The sequence below is a fragment of the Bos taurus genome, chromosome 25, assembly GCF_002263795.3.
Source record: "Bos taurus isolate L1 Dominette 01449 registration number 42190680 breed Hereford chromosome 25, ARS-UCD2.0, whole genome shotgun sequence".
In the NCBI taxonomy this organism is placed as follows: domain Eukaryota; kingdom Metazoa; phylum Chordata; class Mammalia; order Artiodactyla; family Bovidae; genus Bos; species Bos taurus.
The window spans coordinates 3,152,576-3,176,587 of NC_037352.1; the positions used below are offsets into that span (position 1 = coordinate 3,152,576).

General features: G+C 47.2%; 1 protein-coding gene across 1 annotated transcript in view; it reads right to left on the reverse strand.

Annotated features, from left to right (window-relative positions):
* CREBBP (CREB binding protein) overlaps nt 1–20,734 on the reverse strand; it is a 118,966-nt gene extending 98,232 nt beyond the window's left edge. Inside the window, exon 1 of the mRNA NM_001164022.1 lies at nt 20,602–20,734. Coding sequence (NP_001157494.1) covers nt 20,602–20,686 — 85 coding nt within the window. The 5' untranslated portion in view covers nt 20,687–20,734. The remainder of the gene's footprint in view (nt 1–20,601) is intronic.
* Nucleotides 20,735–24,012: the final 3,278 nt, after the last annotated feature.

Genomic DNA, 24,012 nt, shown 5'->3' on the forward strand with positions numbered 1-24,012 from the left:
ATCTTAACGCCATCCTGCACAAAAACTTTCTTACCTTTAAAAGTTCACCACGTGCTGCCACTATCAAACTGATGCGTATTCTTTTCTGGTTCTGTCTTGCTCTAGTCCCAGGGAGCCCGCACCTTCTACAGCTGTGGCAGGTGTTATGTCTATGCCTCGTTTCTGGTTTTGGTTTTTACTGGTCTGCCACATTGTGTCCACTCTTTCTCATCCTGTTTCAGCACAAGCACATCATCTCACAGCTGTCTGGGTGCAGGAAGGGTTGACTGACTCTGCTGCGTCCTCACCTACCCAGTCCAAACATGTATGAATACGCTAACAGCCACATACATGATGTACAGTCTCTGTAACAGACAGAAGGGGGTGTGCAGTGCTTGCGCAAGGCAGATCCACACTCACACCATCACACTTTCCTCACCATTACTCTTCCCTGTTCTCTAGTTCAGAACAAAACATGACACAGGAGAGTGAAGCAGGAGGCTGTTGCAACACAACACAACTGTGCTTTCCACACACCCAGTGTCCCCACATACAGGTTGGGCAAACACCAGTCTGAATCATCGGAAGTTCCGAAAATTCAAGATTGAGCGCCACCACTTCCAATCCCAGGAGGTTCCTGTCTCCCCACCACGTCAGCACGGGATGGGCCCAGGAGAGGGCAAAGCTGAGGCTGCAAGAGATTCGGGGTGAACCTGCTTTCCAGGGTCACCCTCAGCAGAAGATGAGCCCCGTCACACAGCCAACAGCAGACGCTGTGTCCGCAGCCACAGCTGGGAACAGGAATTCTCGCCCCCTCGGGACTTTCCAGCCGCACCAAGGAACTCAAGATAGAACATACACACTTTGGGGAGTCAACCTCCACAAATGACTCTTCATTTGTGGCTGGAAGGCACTGGGAGAAGGAGGGGTGCGGGGCTGAACCTCTTTCCTCCCCGTCTCCACCAGGTCCAGGCTCCCCTGTGCCTCTCAGCTAAGCTGACCCGGGAAAAGCAGCTGCGGGCGCTCAGGCTCCACCACGCCCGGTGAGGCTGCGGCGCCCGTGGCAGCAGCTCAGGAAGGAGAAAGCTGAGCAGACCCGACGCCGCGGGAGCGGAAGGGCTTCACCACGCGGGGCCACAAGGGTCCTCTCCCCTCTGGACCACAGAGACCTCAGTCTGGGGACGGTCACACCAAACACTGACCACCCCCCATGCTGCAAGACCCATTCCGATGCATCTCGACCAGAAGGCAGCATTTCACCTTAAGGAATGAACTATCAGACACGCTGGAAAAGGCTTTTCATTTTACAAAATCAAATACCTGGCAGGTGACTGACTCAATCTTTCCAGCCAGTAACATCTGAAAAGTTTTGTTTGAAAGGAGTTGTTTCAAATGCATCAGCTAATTAACCAAACCATCTAAAAGACACTTCTTCCCTCAGGTTTTCTGAATTCTCCTCTTTCTGTCATAATATCTTATTTTCTTTGAATTACATTCAGAACCCCAGATCCTCCACATCAGCAGAACTGATTTTTCTCTCAAAACATGTACAAACCAGTTTATTACACTGTGCACTGGCCAGAAGTATGAACTCTTCCACAGTCTACAGACATAATGGGTGATCTTAAAATCTCCTATCACTTCTTGTTACAGTTCATGAGGCTGTAAAGGCCACCAACACAGGGATTAGGTCAGTGCCCAGTGCCTCCCACCCCATGCTTAGCAGAGGAGCCGGGACAGCCAACTGCAAGCTGAAAGAGAGAACAGGCCTGAGCTACAGGTGATACACAGTATCAATGTTAACAAGTTACTTTGTCTAGCCCAAGAGGGCAAGAGGTAATTTTAACATTTATTACTATTTTCCTAGAACAGAAACAAAGAGAACAAAATTCAACAATGAATTTTCTTGAAATGTTACATTATTTTGCTCATCCTCCTCTTCACACCTTCTTCCTGCTGCCTATCTTCCAGAAAACCAGCCAAGTCTATTTCCCCCTCTGGCTACATCTTGGCATCAATGACCCTCTATCCTACCGGTGATGCAAACATTAAAAAGCATAATGGAGAAGAGATGGTGGTATTGGAAGTAAACTACCCAAGAGTTTAGACGCTGCTTTGTGCATGTGCTGCTCTACTTCTGAGCATCAAACTCCCTCCCAAGGATCTCTCTTCCCCACTTACCCCTATTTCTCTCTGCAGCCCTTCGGCCCCATGAAAAAGGCCTGCTTTCTTTAAAATCTTTTCAGAATTCTCTAGATTCTCTTCGGCATTATTAAATGCATCTCTTAAATCTTTCAAAAGCTGAGCACCTTTATTCATCAACCTTGGAAATTTTTACAAAAAGAATTTTAATTCCTGAGTCAAAACTGGATTAAAAGAAAGAAAGAAAAACCACCTTGAACCAAAAAGGGCAATGCATCCTGAAAAAGCTCACGTCTAAAGCTGAGGAATCCACAGAATGTTAGACATTTTCACAGGGTTTTCAGTCTTAGATGACCTGGAGCCCATTCAAGGCCTCGTCAGTGCATTTGTTAATAAACTGCTGATCAGACACCAACAACAGAGGCAGCACAGGCTGGGTAGTGAGGAAGGTACCCAGCCAGAGCCTCATTCGGGTCCATCTCTGTCTCTTACTCCTGCCTGCTCCCTATGTGTGCTTCCTTAGCTCTAACCTGGAAAGGAAAATTGTACCTGCCTCTAGGATCACTGAAGAAGGAATTAAGTCATGCACTGTGTACACAGCACTTAGCCTGGCATGCAGTGAGTGCTCAGTAAATATTAGTCATTATTATTACTGTCACTGCCCCATCTTCCACAGTTGCTATGAAGACTGAACGATACATGCACACCAAGGACCTGGCACCCTATGCCTGGTACAGAGTTCGTGCCAGCAATCGTCTCTTCTGTATGGTAAAAAGCCCTAATAATCTGACAATTCTACTAGATTTAATGCTCATATTGCTTTGAAAATTCTTAAAGATTATGCAAATAAATAAAGGAACAACTTTTCAACAATGGAGAAATAAAATTTTTTTAAAAATCTAAAGGAAAAGGAAAAGAAAAAAAGCACTATTTTATTGGCATTTATGCCACTATAAATAAACTTCAGGCATTTAGTCACATTCTTAAAAGACATCTAATGTAACCTTTTTTTTTTTTTTTGGTTACAATAACTATTAGGAAATAATTAAAAGCAAATTCTTTCTAAAATCATCTATGATTCAGGCTTCAATATTTAATGCAATACATAAATTAGTAAAAATAAGGTTTTACTTTATTCTGAACAGTGATTTTATATTGAACAACAACAACAACAAAATGCCCTTCCTCAAGATCACTATCTGCCCAAGAGCCCCAGGTGATCCCCCTCCTCCCAGGCCTTCCTCAGTGGGAGCAAGTCCCTGCTCTCAGGCCTTCGTTCCAGGCAGGGACGGTTCACCAGAGACTTGTATGAAAGGATTATAAGATAATACTGAGTGGAAGCTCTCTGTCACACTAGACCCTAAATCAGGAGAGTCCTGGACTTGCAGCCAGCCTCTGACCTCATCTGATTCCCTCAGAAGCCCCAGGGAAGGGGGAGTGCCATTTCCCAGACAGTTTAGGACAATTTACAGTTTCCTAAATGAGGTCTGTGTGCTGCCTCCTTCAGCCCTGAGGGGAGAAAAGCCTTCCTGGGACAAAGGTGGGAAAGAAGGTACTGTCAGAAGGTACAGCCACCATCAGACCAACCATCAACCACCAGCAGCCCCGGAATGGGGACCAGACAGCTTGGCCTGTAGAAAGGGGCTCACTGTTCTCCAGCATCCCGGCAGAGAAGGGCAGTGCTGGCAACCCAGTTAAAAGTCCCAGAGGAGGATGTGGGGGCGGAGCGAGGATTCGGCCTCTGCGGGAGCAACCCCTCACCTCAGGGGCTAGGCCACCTCAGACTACTGGCCACGGCGTATGTACAAGCAAGCAGCCAGCCAGAGATGGGTCCCCTGGCCCAAATGCTGGGAGCTGCAGCTGGTAGGCAGCAGTCCCATGTCAGGAGAAAGAAGAACAGCCTTGTTCTGAACTTAGAGGTGTCAGTGTACAACATATGGAAGTGTGTGTGGGCTAGGAGAGAAATGAATGCATTTAGTCTAAAAAGTACACCAACATCCAGACAATGGAATATTATTCAGTTCTAAAAAAAAATGAGTTATCAGGCCATGAAAAGACATGGAGGAACCTGAAAAGCATGTTACTAAATGAAAGAATACAATCTGAAAGATGACATACTACATGATTTCAACTATATGACATTCTGGAAAAGGCAAAACTATGGAGGCAGTAACAATAATCAATGATTGCCAGGAGTTTGCTTTTGTGGTGAGGGGGATAAATTAGAAGGAACACAGGGGATCTGTTGTTCAGTCGCTAAGTGACCCCATGGGCTGGAGCCTGCCAGGCTCCCCTGTTCATGGGAGCTCCTCTTGCATGGGATGTCACTACCATTCCCTCTTCCTGGGGATCTTCCTGACCCAGGGATCGAACCTGCATCCCCTGCACTATGGGCAGATTCTTTACCACTAAAGCGCCAAGGAAGCCCAGGGGATTTTTAGGGCAGGGAAAAAACGCTGCATGACACTCTAATGATGGACACATGCCACTGCACCTTCATCCAAACACACAGAATGTACCAAGCCAAGAGTGAACCCTGAAGTAAACTATGGACTCGGGATAATTATCATCAATCAACGAGGTTCATCAATCATACCAAGTGTACACTCTGGTGGGGGATGCAGATAATGGGAAGATTATCGTGGGTAGGGGGCGGGAGCATATGTGGGTAATCGCTGTACAACCTTCCCCTCAGTTTTGCTCTGAACATGAAAATGTGTTAAAAAATTGTCTTAAAGGGGAAAAAAAGGGTATGCCATAAAATTACAGATAAACCACAAACGACTGAGAGGTACAAAATGATACAGAATCATAAGCTGAAGAATAACTTGAGTATTTATCAACTGTATTAATAACATACACAAAACACCCAGTGATGTCTATGCTGGGTTTAAGCGTGCTGCTTTTAAAGCTTTAGGGCTCCACCAACATACAAACTCTTGGAGGACAATTTGATGATTTGATCAAAATTACAAATGCATGTTCCTTTCCATCATTAATTTCACTTTGAGGAATCTGTTCTACACAGATACATGTAGCTGAGGAGAGCTATTCATTATGGCACTGATGAGACTAGAAAGCTGACCATCCACCAGTGGGGAACAGACTGAACCAATCCCACACAGTGGGAACCAAGCAACTGCAGAAAGGGAGAGTGGGGAAGCTCTCCACGTGCTGCTGTGTACAGGCAGGCAACCATGTGGATGGGGTGCAGCTTCCAGTAAGAAGACAAAGGCAGGACGGGGGCAAGGGAGCTGCAAACATGCTCTCTGCTCCAAGAAATCACCCCTGAGGAAAGCACCGAGGGGACCGGGGGAGGCTCTCACTTGACAGACTTGTGTCAGTTTTTTAACAATGTGAGTGAACTACCGGTTTAATTAAAGAAACTGATGTTTTTAGGCAGCCCCTGCGGTGTCCAGACCCAGGCGATTAGCTTCAGCCCAGGTGATAACACCTGGAAGGCTTCCAGATGCTCCTGGTTACACTTGGAAGTGTTTATACAGTTTGAGGATGAAATCAGAAATGGGTTCAATATTACTTTAAAATATTTTTAGCATTCAAATGAGTTTGAAAGGCAGGAAAATAAAACGTACTGTAAAGAAGGACTTTTCAAAAATACTATCTTTTCTCTAAAGAAATGTGATAATCTACATATAATGTTTTATACCCAACGCAGTAGTAAAATACACGCTGCTCACGTTGGGAAAGGTGACATTATTTCAGTATACTCGAAGAAACATCAGCTGGCTGTCAGGTCCTGCAGCTTCAAGCACATCAATGAAGATTCTCTAACAAAAGGACTCTGCTACAGTCAGCGCTTGTGACAAAGGAAGTGATGTCTGGACACCACACTAAAACACAATCATATTTTCCCATCCTTGGACAACACCTCTAAGTTAGTTTACATTCTGTTCAAATCATTCCTGCTACAGATCTAAAGGTTTTACAAGAGGGATTAACCAGTTACAAGAGGGAATTCCAGTTCTCCCCATTTCACAGATTCTTCTAACCACAAATACTAAAGATGTTTTGCTGTGGGTTTGACTTACTTTTAAACTAGTTTTTCATTTTAAAAACAATATATTTATGCTTTAAAGTTAAAAAAAAAAAAAACACATTTGGAAGAATACACAGTGAAAGTGGAGGACTCCCATGCCTAAGAAAAACAATTTCCAGGGATTTCCTTCTGAAAATATTCTATGCATGCGTTAGTATATCTTTCTACCCCTAAAAAGGGTCTAATTATCATTTCTGCTCTCCATCCTACTTAACAATTCTGAAATTTATCTTCCATCTTAAACACCTATCAATTTCCCTCACCAGATGTGCAATGGCAGAAAGCTCAGCTACTCCTCTTCTGAAGGACAGCTGCGTCACCGTTAAGGTTCTGCAACATCTAGACTGACTAAATTAACAGAAACGTCTGGGGTGAATATGAATATTCTCAGAAGTCCTACCAAGCCAGAGACTGATTTTTACTTTATCTACTTGGTGCAGAAGTAGGTTGTGTTAAGCTACAGGTATTTGTATGTCAACCAGTAAGGTGGTTAATAAAAACCACAGGTTTAAAGAATTTTTTCCAGAAACTGGGGAAAAAACCATAAAACAGAACTCTGGTGTCAACCAGGGTCACGTGATATGCAACATGAGAACAGCAACAAAACCTCGAATACCCTTTGAGACGAGATTAATTTTTAAAACTTCGATTCTTCGTATTTATGAAGTGTAGCACAAATACAAAAATCATTCTGTGTTAAGTACAGTGCCAAAACATTTTAACATTTTAAAAAAAGGGATTTTTAGAATGATGCCCGCTCTTCAATTATTAATACTTCTAGCAGCTCTGAGCTATTCATCAGTCTGAAATGCACCTAGACTGGATCAACACACCCACGTGCCACTTGGGGAAGGAGGAGTAAGCAGAGGAAGCCTGTGCTCACATACACAGTGCGTCTCCTGCATGACACACGAGGAACACTAGCTGCCTGTGGGGAGGGGAACTGGTGATTTTGGAAAAAGGACAGGAAGGCTTTTCACTAAACAGCCTTTTGTACTTTTTGGAACACTATGAAAATGTCACCCAGTCAAAAGAATTTAAAAGAAAAAAAAACTTTTTTAACAAAAACCTCCTGTGTGTACAAAAATTTTCTAATACCTTAAATAAGAACACTACAGTTGACCCTTGAACAAGGGCTTGAACGGCACAGGCCCACTTAACACACAGTTTTTTTTCCAACAGTAACGACTACATAAAAAAAAATAATAATAAAGACTACATTACTACACAGTGGCTGGTTGAATCTGAGGATGCAGAACCGTGGATACAGAGAAACTGCGTTAGGGAGACACAGTGAAGGAACTGGTATACAGAGGGCAAGTTTTATATGGGTTTTTGACTGCACGGAGGGTTGGCACTCCGACGCCCTGCATTGTTCAAGGGTCAACTGTAGTTCTGATTCTTAGGTTGTTGTTCTTAGGGTCTTTTTCCTGCTCCTACAAATACAGTTTGGGGAGTGAGCAGGCAACTGTTGGCTCTCACTGCACATATGAACTTGGATGAAAATACACCTGGAAAAAGATGATTGAGCCTCCTGGAGAACAAGTCACAGTCACTTCCTCCAATCACCCTGAATGTGATGGGTTTCTAAAACTCTGAATTGCTTTTTAAGCCCCAAATGGACAGTCTGGATTCCCTGGGCCAACACTGCAGGCTTCCCACGCGGTGACCTTGCCTTCACGTGCCCAGCCTGACCCCCGCAATGGTCTGTCCTGCTCCAGTGCCCTTCCTCTAAGGAGTTTCCCTGACCAGCCAGCCAGCAGCTCCGGGCTCTTTCCCATCACGACACTGCTTTCAGTCTGTGATTAAGACAGGCAAGGGAGGGCTGCTGGGCTGCCTGACCGCACCACCACCCTCTGAGGTCCAAGAAGACGGGGCCACAATGATATAACCACAGCCAAGCAGTGTCCACACATAGTAAGCACACATAGATAATGTGAATTATATAAGCATTTTGATATTTGTTGAATAAAAGAATAAAGAGGGGCACAGTTGAGACTGGAGCCCAGGCCCACCAGGGTCGAACGACACTAGCAGTCTCCCCCTCTCAAGAGGCAAGACCACACTGCCTCTAAGTGGCAATTTATTGAATGTAAAAGAAAAACAAAACTGGCTCTTGCAAAAACTTTACTTGCTCAGAAGTGTATACCTCCAGACCACCACACTCGCTATTTATGCCGTTCCCTGTGCCTGGAATAGTACCTCTCGTGTCTTACTCATTCTCAGGTCTCTGTTAGCTCCTCCAGAAGCCCTACCAGGGCCCTTCCGAACAGCCTCTGTCCTATGCCCCAGTCGAGGCCTCCTTTCCAAGGCGCTCAGTTGCCGCTGACAGAGCTGCCTTCCGTGAAGGCAGACCCTGGGCCCACCGTGTCCCCTAGATTTCCAGGGCTGACTCACACTAGAATACTTTCTACATGAGTGAAAAATCTAGAATCTAAACCAAAGTGTATTTTTAAAAATGTTTTCCATCTTTAAAAGTTGGTCCTTTTAGAGGACTTGGGCTTCAGGCCTATATCTTAAAGAACACTCTAGGCAAATGAGGTAAGTAAATTTGCCTGCGAATGCAGGAGATGTGGGGTTGATCCCTAGGTCGGGAAGATCCCCTGGAGAAGATGGCAATTCCTCCAGTATTCTTGCCTGGAAAATTCCATGGACAGAGGAGCCCATGGGCTACAGTCCATGGGGTCGCAAAAGAGCTGGACACAACTCAGCGACTAAACAACAACGAACGTGACTTTGGGCTGCGCTGTCTGCGCAGCAGCGGATAGGCACATGTGGTTATTAACATCTATATTAGTTACAATTAAAGAAAAATAAAAATGCCATTCCTGAGTCACACTACTAACAGTCTAAGCACTCACTGGCCACAAGAGTCTAGTGGACCCAGTCCTGGGGGTGCGGGTCTAGAAGGTGGCCACCGTCAGTGGAAGTTCAACAGGACTGACCACCATGAGAACTCTACAGAGTTTCCAACAAGGGAAATGTCCAAAACCATTCTTACTGTTGAGAAGGAACCAGTTTTTCCTTCAACTTTCAGACTGAAAAAGTCATCACTGTGAGCTAAGACAAGGAGTTAATCTTTCAATACGATTTTCTTAGAGATTTTTAAAAGAGAAGTTCAACTCTGGGTGGATTCTGCTCTTCAAACAAAAAACAATCCCAACAGCAGTAGCTGCTGCTGCTGCTAAGTCGCTTCAGTCGTGTCCGACTCTGTGCAACCCCATAGACAGCAGCCCACCAGGCTCCCCCGTCCCTGGGATTCCCCAGGCAAAAGTACTGGAGTGGGTTGCCATTTCCTTCTCCAATGCATGAAAGCGAAAAGTGAAAGTGAAGTCGATCAGTCATGTCCGACCCTCAGCGACCCCATGGACTGCAGCCTTCCAGGCTCCTCCGTCCACGGGATTTTTCAGGCAAGAGTACTGGAGTGGGTGCCATCGCCTTCTCCGCAGCAGCAGTAGAGGCACAACCAAAACGACACAGACAATCTATCAGAGCTTTATGCCTCTTTTGTTATTTTCAATAAAAATTACAACTAAATAAAATGTAAAAAAGATCCAATGTAAAGATGAACACAAATTAGGGAGAAAAATTCTTTGTCCACCATGGGGCAATCTTTACTAGCAAAACCCATAAACTGCCATACCTAAAATACGTAGGTGGCTTAGAGTTTGTAAAAACCCATGTACCAATGCAGGGCACTCGGGTTCGATCCCTGGGGGGGGAAGATCCCCTGGAGGAGGAAATAGTAATCCTCTCCAGTATTCTTGCCTGGGAAATCCCATGGACAGAGGAGCCTGGTGGGCTGCAGTCCACGGGGTCCAAAGAGTCAGACACAACTTGCCCATTAAACAACAACAAAAACAAAAATCTAGAATGGAAAAAATAGTAAACTCCACTGAGGTCACTTCCTATTACGGAATCTGCAGGAATAGAAAACTCTACAAAACAGCAAGCAGCTGAATCTACCCCTTTCAAGATCAGTGGTTGCTGAATCAAAGAGGAAATTAAATTTCACTGATATTTCAACCAATCAGCCTGACTAAACTGGACAGTGACTCAAAGGACGTTTTCTCCCCTAACTCTGTTCTCTAAAAAAGAAAGACCATTTGTATAGTTTCTCTGTGCTCACTTTCTTTCCCCGCAAGTCCTAACTTAAGTCAAGTCCCTGTTCTGAAATAATACTAGAAAAACAGTTCCATTCAGACTTCAATTTTCCAATAAAGAACAATTTTAAACTACAAACACAGACTGAGTGAAGTGTGTCACGCTCGCACCCATGTCCTGGGACTTCAATCTCAGCTCTCACTCACTCCTCTGCCGGCAGGGGCGGAGGCCGCGCTGGCCCTGGTGCTCCATGGGAACCAGCAGCGGCGGCATCTTCTGTGTGCTCGGCGAGGATGTCCACGGATCTGGTTCTGGGTCAGACCCCTCACCTACATCAGCCCGTCCTCACCAGCCCAGGAGGAAAACGAATCTAGTACTTTCCCACACAATGATACAACAGTAAGAGCCACTGCACCTGGCTAAATGACAGAAACCACAGGAACCGTGTGTGTGTGTGTGTGTGTGTGTGTGTGTGTGTGTGTGTGTCTGTCTGTCTGTCTGTCTCTCTCTCTCTCTCTGTGCACTCACTCATGTCTGACTCCCCAAGGACTGGACTGTAGCTGGCCAAGCTCTTGTGGGATTTTTCCAGGCAAGAATTCTGGAGTGGGTTGCCATTTCCTATTCCAGAGGATTTCCTGGCCCAGGGATCAAACCCACGTCTGTTGCATCTCCTGCACTGGCAAGTGGATTCTCTACCACTGCACGATCTGGGAAGCACTCAGGAGCCCAATATGCAAAGCTAATCAAACTGAGAAAAAATGCAAAATTTTAGGGGGAAAGACTCCCTTTTAGACATGAGATCCATCCTCCCCAACCAAGTTCTAATGTACAGTCATTGGTCCAAGTCACAGAGCTGAAGAGCTGGATACCAAGCTCCAGTGTCCACTGAGTGGAAGCCGAGCTCCTTCTTCACTACCACACTGCCTGCCTCCCAGTATAAAAAGCTCTGACATTTCCTTCAACTCTGAGTCATGGTTAGAAGGTTCTACTTTTAATCAAGTGACAAACACTCAAAATATTTTAATCCAAAGGAACTGGGTCAAAGTCAGTTCAGTTCAGTTCAGTCGCTCAGTTGTGTCCAACTCTTTGCGACCCCATGGATTGCAGCAAACCAGGCTTCCCTGTCCATCACCAACTCCCAGAGCTTGTTCAAAGTCATGTCCATCAAGTCGGTGCTGCCATCCAACCATCTCATTCTCTGTTGTCCCCTTCCCTTCCTACCTTCAATCTTTCCCAGCATCAGGGTCTTTTCCAATGAGTCAGTTCTTTGCATCAGGTGGCCAAAGAATTGGAGCTTCAGCATCAGTCCTTCCAATTAATATTCAGGACTGATTTCCTTTAGTATTGATTGGCTTGATCACCTTGCAGGGGACACTCAAGAGTCTTCTCCAACACCACAGTTCAAAAGCATCAATTCTTCGGTGCTCAGCTTTCTTTATGGTCCAAATCTCACATCCACACATGACTACTGGAAAAACCAGAGCTTTGACAATATGGATCTTTGTCAGCAAAGTAAGTCTCTGCTTTTTAATATTATGTCTAGAATGGTCATAGCTTTTCTTCCAAGGAGCAAGCATCTTTTAATTTCATGGCTGCAGTCACCATTTGCAGTGATTTTGGAGCCCAAGAAAATAAAGTCTCTGACTTTTTCCATCCTTTCCCCATCTGTTTGCCATGAAGTGATGGGACTGGATGCCATGATCTTAGTTTTTGGAATGGTGAATTTTAAGCCAGCTTTTCACTCTCTTCTTTCGCTTTCATCGAGAAGTTCTTCAGTTCCTCTTTGCTTTCTGCCATAAGGGTGGTGTCATCTGCATATCTGAGGTTATTGATGTTTCTCCCAGCAATCTTGATTCCAGCTTGTGCTTCATCCAGCCAGGCATTTCACACGGTGTACTCTGCATATAAGTTAGATAAGCAGGATGACAATATACAGCCTTGATGTACTCCTTTTCCAATTTGGAACCAGTCTATTGTTCCATGTCTGGTTCTGTTGGTTCTTGATCTGCATGCAGGTTTCTTGGGAGGCAGGTAAGGTAGTCTGGTATTCCCATCTCTTTAAGAATTTTCCAGTTTCTTGTGATCCACAAAGTCAACAGCTTTGGCATAGTCAAAGCAGAAGTAGATGTTTTTCTGGAACTCTCTTGCTTTTTCGATGATCCAGCAGATGTTGGCAATTTGATCTCTGGTTCCTCTGCCTTTTCTAAATCCAGCTTGAATATCTGGAAATTCTCGGTTCACGTACTGTTGAAGCCTAGCTTGGAGAATTTTGAGCATTACTTTGCTAGCGTGAGACAAGTGCAACTGTGTGGTAGCTTGAACATTCTTTGGCATTGCCTTTCTTGGGACTGAAATGAAAACTGACCTTTTCCAGTCCTGTGGCCACTGCTGAGTTTTCCAATTTGCTGGCATATTGAGTGCAGCACTTTAACAGCATCATCTTTTAGGACTGAAATAGTTCAGCTGGAATTTCATCACCTCCACTAGCTTTGTTCATAGTGACACTTCAAGTTAAGACCCACTTGACTTCGGACTCCAGGATATCTGGCTCTAGGTGAGTGATCACACCATCATGGTTATCTGGGTCATTAAAATCTTTTTTGTACAGTTCTTCTGTGCATTCTTGCCACCTTTTCTTAATATCTTCTGCTTCTGTTAGGTCCATACCATTTCTGTCCTTTATTGCACCCATCTTTGCATGAAATGTTCTCTTAGTATCTCTAATTTTCTTGAAGAGATCCTTAGTCTTTTCCATTCTACTGTTTTCCTCTGGTTCAGATCATGAACTCCTTATTGCAAAACTCAGACTTAAGTTGAAGAAAGCAGGGGAAACCAGTAGACCATTCAGGTATGACCTAAATCAAGTCCCTTACAATTATACAGTAGAAGTAACAAATAGATTCAAGGAATTAGATCTGATAAAGTGCATGAAGAATTATGGACAGAGGTTCGTGACATTATACAGGAAGCAGTAATCAAGACCATCCCCAAGAAAAAGAAATGCAAAAAGGCAAAAATGGTTGTCTGAAGAGGTCTTACAAATAGCTGAGACAAGAAAAGAAGCTAAAGGCAAAGGAGAAAAGGAAAGATATACTCATCCGAATACAGAGTTCCAAAGAATACCAACGAGAGATAAGAAAGCCTTCCTTAGCAATCAATGCAAAGAAATAAGGGTCAAACTCATATAGTCCATAATTGTCAAAGCAAACCCCAATTATCTGATGTATTTCTATAGTTCCTGAATGTTATCATGAAGTTTGTTGATAAATCCACCAAAATCCACGTTATTCAAATATGGCCCAAGCCTCACTCTACAGGCTGTTATAAAAAATAGTAGCTTATTTTTCTTGTGATTTCACTGGGTATTCTAACTACAAAATTAAAACATGTCCAGGTGATACAGTTTTGATTTTTAAAAAATTCAAAATATTTGGGGGCAGTGCAAAAGGAAGCTGTTGAACTATATAAAGATTTTACTTCACAACAGAATTGTACAACCCCTTTAAACAGCTCCAACTATTAAGAAACACCTACTACATAAACTAAGGCACAGGTGTATTAGAAAGACTGGCAAATTAAGAGACTGTCAAACAGCAGCAGACGGGACATCTAGAAATAGGAAAGTCAGATTTAACCAAGTGAAAATTTCTTCAGCATTAGATTTTACTATTCTTAGCGATAGTTCAACTAAACATTCTTTTGATTAATGGAAATGAAACACGGGGGAAAATGACACATGGGATGATATCCAAGTCTTTCTAAGGGTAAGGTTTTAAAAGACAGGAATTTGACTTTTAGACATAGAGCTCAAAAATAGCCTTAATTCCCAAATTTAGAACAAGAAAACACCCTAAAGGCAGATTTTTCTAAATCAGCAGCAGTCGTTCTGTGTATTGTCTAAGAACACGGAAAAAAAGCCACTTTTGCTTACTTCCATGCCTTTCCTAAAGAACCGCCGCCCCTCCCCACCCCGATTCCCAACTCTTCCAGTCAAAGCTCGAGCTGGGCAACCCTTGCACATGGCTCTTCCCCAGCACCCCTGTTGGCAATCACAGCCCCACAGAAAGTCGCCAGCGTCCCCAACAGGCACTGGTGCAAGTGCGGACACCCTGCATCGATGCCTTGCTGTGACATGACAATTCCTGAAAGCTAAACCTAGACTGGACGGGGAAAGTGCGGCACCCCTCACCCCCCGCTTCCCAGTTTGTGCAGGAGCTGTGTACACCACTCCAGATCCTGAGAGCCCCCCAGGTGTGGGACAGTCTTCTGATGAGAGACGTGCCACTAGGGGAAGGGCTCAGGGGACACTGGGCACACGTGCTGAAAATCAAGAGGACATGGCCAGGAGCCTGAGGGCATCTGAGAGAGCAGCTGGGACAACCTGAAAGGACTTAGGTGCAGGCCATGGGCCAAGATCACACCGAGAGAGGAAATTCTCTGAGTAGCCAGAGCGCTTTTCCCAGCACACAGAAAGTATAGAAAACCAGCAGACTTCCCAGGGTGCGGGCTTCAAAGAAAAGACCACCAAGTGCCTGCCTCTGGTGCCACCCCCTCCTGAACACCCAGCCCTGGGCTTCTGCACAAGGGGCACTCAGTGAAAAGCAGGTGAGTAAAGGAAGCTTCCTTCAATTGCCCTTTCTGAGTTGTGCATCTGGGCACCTAACTGCATTTTACATTCTTTTCTCAAGTTCTGTTTCTTAGTCTTCTCTTCGTCAACACAGTTCTAAGCTACTAGAAGGCGTCACCCGGATCCTCTGTACACTTATGGCATAAGGGGCACCTCAGATGGAAGTGTGATACACACACTAAGTCAACAGATTCACACGCTGGCTGCCTAAAGAGTCCGTGACATATGCTTCAAAATTAGTAAGAATTTTCAGAACATACCACACTGCTTAAGTTTTTGCAATTTTAAAATTTCATGGCCATCGTGTTCCTATTAAAAAAAACAGTTGAAAACGGAGGCAAAAAAATCAATAGTGCTGATGGAAGAATTCCTGGCTATATGCTGAATGTGCTCCACTACAACAGACCTGCCCACTGGTGTCCTGTGTGGATGCGTGCATGCGGCTGCTACTGCTTCCAGAACCACCAGCAAACGTGGCTACAAAGTGCACCTCTTCCCCTTGTCCAGACAGCGCTGGCGCCGGGCACCTCTCACACACCATCTCACCCAGCCCCTGGGGAAGGGAATGCTCGTTCTACTCCACACCTGAGGCAACTGAAAATCCTCAGAGCACCAGTCCCATATCACCTTGGAGTCACAAACTGCAGCCTCAAGGCCAAACCCCCAGCTGCCAGTTTCTGAAACCAGAGTTTTACTAGTTTCCTGGCATATCCGTGGACATACCACCCAGAGCCACTTTCACGTTGAAGTGGCAGCACTGAGTGAGCAGCTGTGGCAGAGACCACGTGGCCTGCGGAGCCGAAATTCTGTCCTCTGACCCTCTACAGAAAAGGTGTGTGACCCATGCACTTGGGAATGATGCTGCAGCCCCTGCAAGACTCAGAGCCCAGAGCACAGGAAGGCTGGGGAGAGTCTGCAGGCAAGAGCCTCAGCCATGACCAATTTCTCCTGAGCACAAATCTGCTCTTGAGCAACACTTTCTTACGTGTCCCTGGAATATACCGAAGAGCTGGTTTGAATGAGATGAAGAGGTGCTGTCCTGACTAAGAATACACCAACAACTAACCTGGCTGAAAGCAAGCCTTCCTCGTATTGAACAGCTCACAGTAAGGAACATTTCATATTAACAAGGGAAGGAAGGCATGCTTTGGCAAAATCATTTTTAACTATTTGTCTTCAAACACATTAAGTGAAAACACAAAGTCGGCACTTCCATAGCCCCAAGTAATCACATACTTTGTCACACAACTACAATGGCACAAGTCAGAAGTTGTAAAAACACAGGCTAACAATACAAGCATTAACTTCCGACTATAGGATTAAGCCTAAGTCCCTTTACAAGTCATTCTCAACCATGCTGGAGAATCACACAATCAAATTCAAGCGTTAAGCAGGGATGATTCCCAATCTTATGCTCTACTGTGACAACTCCCCTGGTGGGATTTATACTTACCCCCACCCCAAGCAACTTCAAATGTGGCCACTGTCCTCATGCCTCTCAGTTATCCAAGAATCCCTACTTTTCTACCAAGTAAAAGCTAAGCAAAGTCATGAAAAGCCCTAGCCCTAGAAGTCTCTGCAAAAACTCACAGCTCCTATTTAGCTGGCACGTAGTAAAGACACGAAATAACCCGAGACTGGTCCTCAATTATCCGCTGCAATAAACAGGTGAGACCGTGTACACCCTGGATGACATCCTGCAGTGCCAGAACAAAGGGGAGGGGGCGCCCCTGCCCCTGGAGGGGAGCATACTCTTGCTTGCCCACGCCCAACCACCCGCCGCCAACATCCCCGTAAAGCCACTGACAAACTGACCCCACTTGCTGGAGTTATGCTACTGAAACTTGCTAAGGACGTAGTCTCCTGAGTTCACGATTCAAGTAAATTCTGTGTTTCTGGATGCAGATTCACAAGATGAATGTACAGACTTTAAGGATCTAGGTTAGGTTCTGGCTTTCACCCTTTGCATTACTTTCAGTAGATCATCTCTCTCAAGTCTGATTTCCCACCTGGAATTGGCAAAAACAGTATTTTCCCTTCCCACCTGACAAGATGCTGTTGAGGATCAAACTGAAGTGATGGGGAGAAAAGAACTCTTGAGATGTAAACCTAAAAGGTCATCATTTTGCTGTAAAAGGCATTTTGGTTGGTAATGGTATTTACACCAAGTATCTTTAAATACAGTTTTCTATTGCATTTAAAGGGATTCACAGTATACAATGTAACCACAACTGCTTAGGGACATTTACTGGAGTAGGAAATGCAACCCACTCCAGTATTCTTGCCTAGAGAATTCCATGGACAGAGGAGCCTGGCAGGCTATAGTCCATGGGGTCACAAAGAGTCATACATGATTGAGCAACTAATACACACTAGCAACACGTATACAGCACGAGATAAAATATACCTATATTCAACTTTCAGAAGGCAGTCCTACAAACTTTTATAGTAGATTTGTTGAATGTATATTTGGCCTCAATAAAGCTGACCAAAAAAGAAACCTCTACTGCTTGCCTAGGTATTTCTTCCATACTGTTAAATCATGAATCCCTGCTGCTGCAAAACAGTAATACGCTATTTTAATGTGGAAATATTAAACACAAAAATTTCCAGAACACACAACAAACTATATACTGGTCCCACTGCTCATAAAGCGTGCCAAGTCAATGAAGATGACAATTGTGAGAAAGCATCTACGTCCTCAATGTAAAACAAGACAAGGCTACTTCAGCAACATCAGATGCCATCAAATCCTGTGCCGCTTCAGAAGAAAGGCTAGGTGTGGGTGGAAAGCACTGCTTTCCCTTCCTCCTCTTGCTACCTTTTGGGGCACCTTTCCTATTTCTGCATCACCTCCTCATGTTCTCCTTAGAATCGTCCCCTGATCTCCCCAGCCTGCACTGACCTCTCCCACCTGTCACTGGTGGCAATGGCATTGGTCAGAGATCCCACCTTACCTTATTGGGCCCTGCGCACATCCACACTCCCCCGGCTGGACTGCAAGCGCCCTGCAGGCAGCATCCTAGCTGGTCAGCTCCTCAGCATCAGGTGTACTATGCTCGGGGGCTCATGGCCTGCCCACCAGACTCAGCTGACAGACAGGATGGCTCCGAAGGCCAGTCCCCAGAGACACGCACTGGATCATGACCGTCCGAGTCCCTCCTGCTTCTCAGGCCACCAAGGCCACCTCCTGCTCCGCCTAACCCTTCAGCTATTCCCATTCGGAGCGCCCCTCCCTCAAATTTTATCTCATGAGCAGCGAACACACCTTGCTCTGCCTGGCCGAACTTTATCCCAGAAACCACAAACACACATCCCCTCATTAAAATGAGGCTGAGTCTCTCAGAATGATATTGCCAGGTCTCTCCCTGCTTTTCCATCTATTCAAATGCTTCCACTCTGTGCGTGTAATGTAATTCCTTTAGTCCTTTATTTGCTTTAATATATGTCCTTAAAATCTCTATTTTAGACTAGCAATTATGGGAGACAAAGTTACACCTTGTTTAACATGTTCAATGGTGATTGAACATGTGGGCCTTCCATGGCCCCCACACTAACGGACCATTTCACAACAATGTGACGTTGACGAATATGCAACCAAGGACCCAACATAAATATAATGGTGAATTTATTCTTTGGATTATTTAAACAGAGCCATTAAAAACTGATTTTTTTGTTCCACATTCACAAAAGAGCCCCCGTGCCTTACAAGGGTCAAAACTGGAAAGAAGGGGGAAAAAATGGTCATGAGTAGAAAATCCTTTTTGATAAAACTCTGTTGTGATTAGCAGCACATTAAGTATCTAACCATCCAGGAACAGAACTGCCCCAAAGGCCAATCCATTGTGCACCATCCTGGAAACAGCTGAAAGTATATAGTGCAACAAGCCTTTCTGTTAAAGTGTCATGTTACTAATTTGTCCCTCTTTATAAAACAAAATCTAAAATAACCTCATTTAACAATAGCAAAGCTGCAAAGCCATTCAAAAGTTACCAGTTTCAGAGGACAAGCTTCAAGGCCGAACTTGTCTGGTATGATCTACATTTCATATGTTCAAAGATTTTTCACTCAAACATGTCAAGATTAATGAAGCAAAGGAGATCTATTCTGCAGTAAAATCATAGTATTTTCATGGTGTGAAATCAGAGCATTTAACTCTTGCCTGTTCCCACATCTCTCACTTCAGATAAGCCGATTTTACAAAATTAACATCAAACTCAATTCTTTATCAGCTTTTAAATAGAGTATTATTAGTGACTTACATATCACCCACCAGACTTACTCATTCCTCTCCGCTGCTTAACAAATTTATTTCAACCAGACAAGAATCTCATGACTGATTTTTTTATTGTTTCTCTCACTTCCACATTAAATAATAGTCTAGGAATTGTATTAAAACTGCAGCCACAAAATTCAAGTTTTATCTCAACAGGAGAAAGAGATATTTAGACCACTAGTAGAAAAACGCTAGTGGTCAAAGAAATATTTGCACAAGCTGAACAGCTGTGTCTACTGCAAATCTGAAGGCACTGCTGCAGCAATATAATTCAATTTGGACCCATTCATTATAAACTGATTTTCAGATGCTGCTACTGCAAGACCGTAGTGGAGAAATGCAAGCAACGCTGGGAATCAAATCATGGGCAGCAGAGCACAAGTTTGCGTTTTACTGCAAAGGAGAGCTCTGAAAGAGGAAACATAACTAGTACATAACGCTACCGTGAACCAGCCCAGAAAAACCCAGAACCATTAAACCAATAGAAAACTAAAATACTTCTCTTAGGCAACTGATATGAGTACCGAAGAAAGTCTCCAGACAAGCTGTTTAAAAGATTTATTTAATACTCTGATAAAAAAAATTTTTTAATGGTAACTCCGACATTCCTGAACATAATTTATTTATATACATATATATATATATATACACACATATATACATATATATATATATGTACATTGTAAGAACAACACAAGCTCCCCTGGAGACTGCGGCCCAGATGAATCTGCTATTTAACTTTCTTCCGAAGTTATACACGTGAAATTAACACTCCACAGCAACTTTTATGACATCTTGCTAAGAAGTTCTGGGTTGTGAAAAATGGAATGGCTTAGGTGACTAGCGACAAGAGTTTTCAAAATAGCACTAAGCATTTTCTCAGGAAGCACATTCCAAGAAACTTATAAGTCGTAACTCACGGGCTGGCTGCTGTTAGGAAAGTCCTCTGGTCGCAGCCTTGTGAATATGTTACCGATTCAGAAAACTCTTCGGGATTCCTTTCGGCTGCACTATTTCCTTCTCACTAGCCAGCGTCGCCTCCGCTGTCATCCCTCCAGCCAGCCACGCTTGTGTGGACGGACACACGGCGGCAGTGGGAGGCAGACGGAATCACCACGCAGAATACACACGCTCCACTTTACTTTTTCTCCCTGGAAGTACCACTCGGTCTCCCGGCGAGGAGGGCTCCCCAACTCCGGGCGATCCAAGCGCACCGGGCATGTGCCACCCCACTCGGGCCCCATGACAGTATTCCGACAAACTTCCCTCTCGGCGGCCGGGGTCCAGGGGAAGGGGCTGCGCGGGCCTTAGCTCCGCGGGCCCCGCACAGCCCGCCGCCGAGTTGGGGTCTCCCGGGGCGCTCACCTCCGGATGGGGCTGACAAGCAACCCCCGGGGCCCCGGCCCCCTTCTCACCTGTGCTGTCATTCGCCGAGAAGCCGGGCGAGCTGAGTTTGGCTCGTTTGGGGTTGGGCGGTCCGTCCAGCAAGTTCTCGGCCATTTTCACCTGCTCGCGAAAACAGCCCCGAGCGCGGGCGGCCGGGTCGGCAAGGGCTCCGGGGCTGGGGTCGGCGCCGGCCCCGGCCGGCTGCGAGGGGAGAGGAGCGAGCGCGAGCCGCGAGCGAGCGCCGAGGGAGAGGGAGGGCGCAGGGCCGGGTGGGGGAGGCGGCGGCCAAATCTCAGCCACAGCAACAGCGCCCCGCAGCGCTCACCGCCCGCCCCCAGCCTCCGCCGCCGCCGCCGCCGCCGGCCGCGGCCCCCTCATCCCCTGCCCGCCTCCCGAGCGCGACACTCCGCGGCGGGGGCGCCCCGGCGGCCCGGCGGCCCCCCCGGGCCCGGCTGGCAGCGACAGCGCCCGGCCGGGCGGCTCAGGCAGTCCCCGGGAACATGGTGCCGCCGCCGCGCCGCCGCCTCGCTCCCCCCCCCCCCCCGCGCCCCACTTAATTAATTCGCTCGCGGCCCGACTACCGGGGGGCTCCGGGCTCCGCTCCCCGCCCGCGGCCCGCCGCCGCCGCCGTAAGGAAAAACAATGCGCGAAGCGGGGCCGCCGCCGCCGCCGCCGCGGCCCCCCCACCCCCCGTTCCGCCGCCGCCGCCGCCGCCGCCGCTGCCGCCGCCGCCGCCGCCGCCGCGGCTCCGGGAGGCCGAGCCGAGAGGCGAGCGGGGCCGCCGGAGCGGGCGCCGAGGGCCGGGCGGAGCGGGCCGGCCGGGCGGAGCGGGGTGCGCGGGCGGTTGTGGGGCCCGGGACCGGCGGGGCCGAGTAGATCGCGCTCGAAGCCCCGGTCGGGTCCGCGACAAGATGGCGGCTGTTGATTCCTCAATTAAAAAAAAAAGAAAGTTTTTTTTCTTCTCTTTCCAGAGCCTGAACGGGGAGGGGGAGGGGGCGGGGCACGCCGGTGCGTCACCCCCCCGCGGCGTCACTACGCACGGCCCCCGCCCCGCCCCCTCCACCTGCGCCGGCCGCGGCGGAAAGAGCCGAGCGTGCTCGGACGGAAAGGGCCGAAGGCGCGGCATCTGTGCGTCGTGCCGCCCGGCGGCGGGGCGGCGGGGCGGCGGGGCTGCCGGGCGGGGACCGGGCCTGCGGGACTCCGGGCGCCGGCACAGCCGCCACTTTTGTTCTGACGGCGACTGGACGGTGAGAGCTCTGGCTGCGGCCTGGCCTCAAGCCGGGCCCCTAGGCGTGGAGTCGGCCCCGGCAGGGCCCGCCTGTCCCGCAGGGCGACTCTGCTCGGTCTCGGCTTCTCTCGCCGCTGCCCCGAGACTAGGCCTGGCCGCTTCCCCACGCCGGGTGCCAGCGATGTGTCGTGGCCTCTGCAGGTTACACATTGCCCTCTGGTCCGCTTGCAAGAGGGTGCGGTGGGGAAACTGAGGCAGGAAGTGGCGGGGCCGGAATTCGAACGCCCCCACGAGATGTGAGGGGGGTCGCCAGGCTTCAGGTGCGACACCCTCACCTGCCTCGAGAGGTGGTGAGCGCTGTTCCCCAGCCGGACGCGCTCAGCTTGCCCCAGGCCCAGAAGGCCCCATTACATCAGAGCTTAGGGCCTCGACGGCCTTGGTGCGCTACCCCCGCCGCCCCCCGACAACCTCCTGGAGCCCTCAGGTGCTCCAGACAGGTGTGGGGTCCCAGGGGGATCAGCCCGCCTGGCCACTCCCCGCAGGATGGTTCCACAAAAATCTGAGGTGTTCACACATCTCGGTTCTTTTTATCTGCTTCTCAAAACTTGCCAGCGCTTCATCCGAAGTCCTTATCTGAAAGGTATCACCAGCAACCTGTTCCCTAAGCCAGAATTCTGTGAGTCAGCGCCGACTCCTCCCTCCCTCTCCACCTACCGAGCAACCTGCCTTCCAGGTCCTTTACCTGGGCAAACCGCTCTTCCTCCCACTGCCCGGCTCCGATGGCATCTCCCTACTAAGCGTCCCTTGAAAACCATATTTCTCCCCATTCAGCACCAGAGTTAACTTCTTGGAAAAAGAAAAAAACTCTGCTTCAAAGAAACAGCTTATATAGTGTCTGTGATGGTCTTCAAGCGTCAAGACTGAGTGATCTCACTTTCCTGTACCCGCAAAAATTAATACAACATAGTAAAGCAACTATACCTCAACTAAAAAAAAGAGACTGAGTGATCTTTCTGCTTTTTTCTGTTTATGTATATTGTTCAAAATCTTGACTGCCCCCTTTGCATCCCTCTTCCACTATCCATGCCTCACTCCGTCCTTACGTCCCCCACACCCACACAGCCACTAGGAAGTTCTTACCACTCAGACCTCTTCATACTTTTGCAAATGCTGTTCCCTGTGCTGAGAATACATATACCAGGCAAAGTAACTAATGCCAAGACCCGGTTCAAATATCACCTGCTCCAGGAAGCCCTCCCAGCCCAGTTTAGGGCTCCCACAGCACTTGTGGGCATACTTCTGTGAGGGTATACCACACACATGCTCATTTTTTATCCTTCCTGTTTTTATTTGTCTATCAAATATCCCTTGAGAATCTCCTGAGGGCATTGCCACTGCACTAATTTCTTGGGCAAAGAATAAAGAAAGAAATCCCTATCTATTCAAAGAGGCGAAACAGCAAGTCCTGGAAATCAGAAACAAACATTCAAGAAGTCACTGCATAAGAAGGCAGGAGGTGTTTAGAGTCACAGAGTAACCCAGGGGCCAGCAGCAGCCTGTATCTGAATGTGCCTGTGTATCCCTCTCACCACAAGTCTGGGAGCCCTGTGAGGACAAGGGCCAGGTCTTCACAGCATAGTGCCCTGCAGGAGGCAGGTTTGTAAAATTTGATGAATGAATGAATGAATGCACAGTGTCAGGCTCTCCTGAGGGAGCCTGGTCTCAAGGACACTGAGAAGGTTGGACTCCAGCCTGAAGCAGCTCCAGGCCATTTCCCCACAGAGGGGACAACGTGTCAGGTCACTGAGAGGCCTCAGCCAGGGCCTGCTTGGGTCAGTAGGAATACCTCCAGGCCCTCAGAATTCCTGGGTAAATGGCTTACACAACAGTGGGCACATTAGCTCGTGCCATCCCCTCACTCCCAGAGGGGGAAATGGAGGGCACTCGTCCCTAAGACTCAGGAAGTGACCTGGACGTGTCAGGCCTGAGCCTGAAACACAGGTCTTCAAACCGCATGTTCTTCTGGCCTCCCAGACCTGAAACATACCTGCTCTACAGCCCTTTTTCTGTCTCATTTGTATCCTTTTGTCCCATTCCTCTGGTATTTCAGGATATCTGCAGTTTCTTTCCTTTCTATGTCTTCTCCCCTTAGTTTGACTCTTGTCAAAGAACACAGCATTCAGACATAGGTGGGGGAACGGCACGGGAGGAA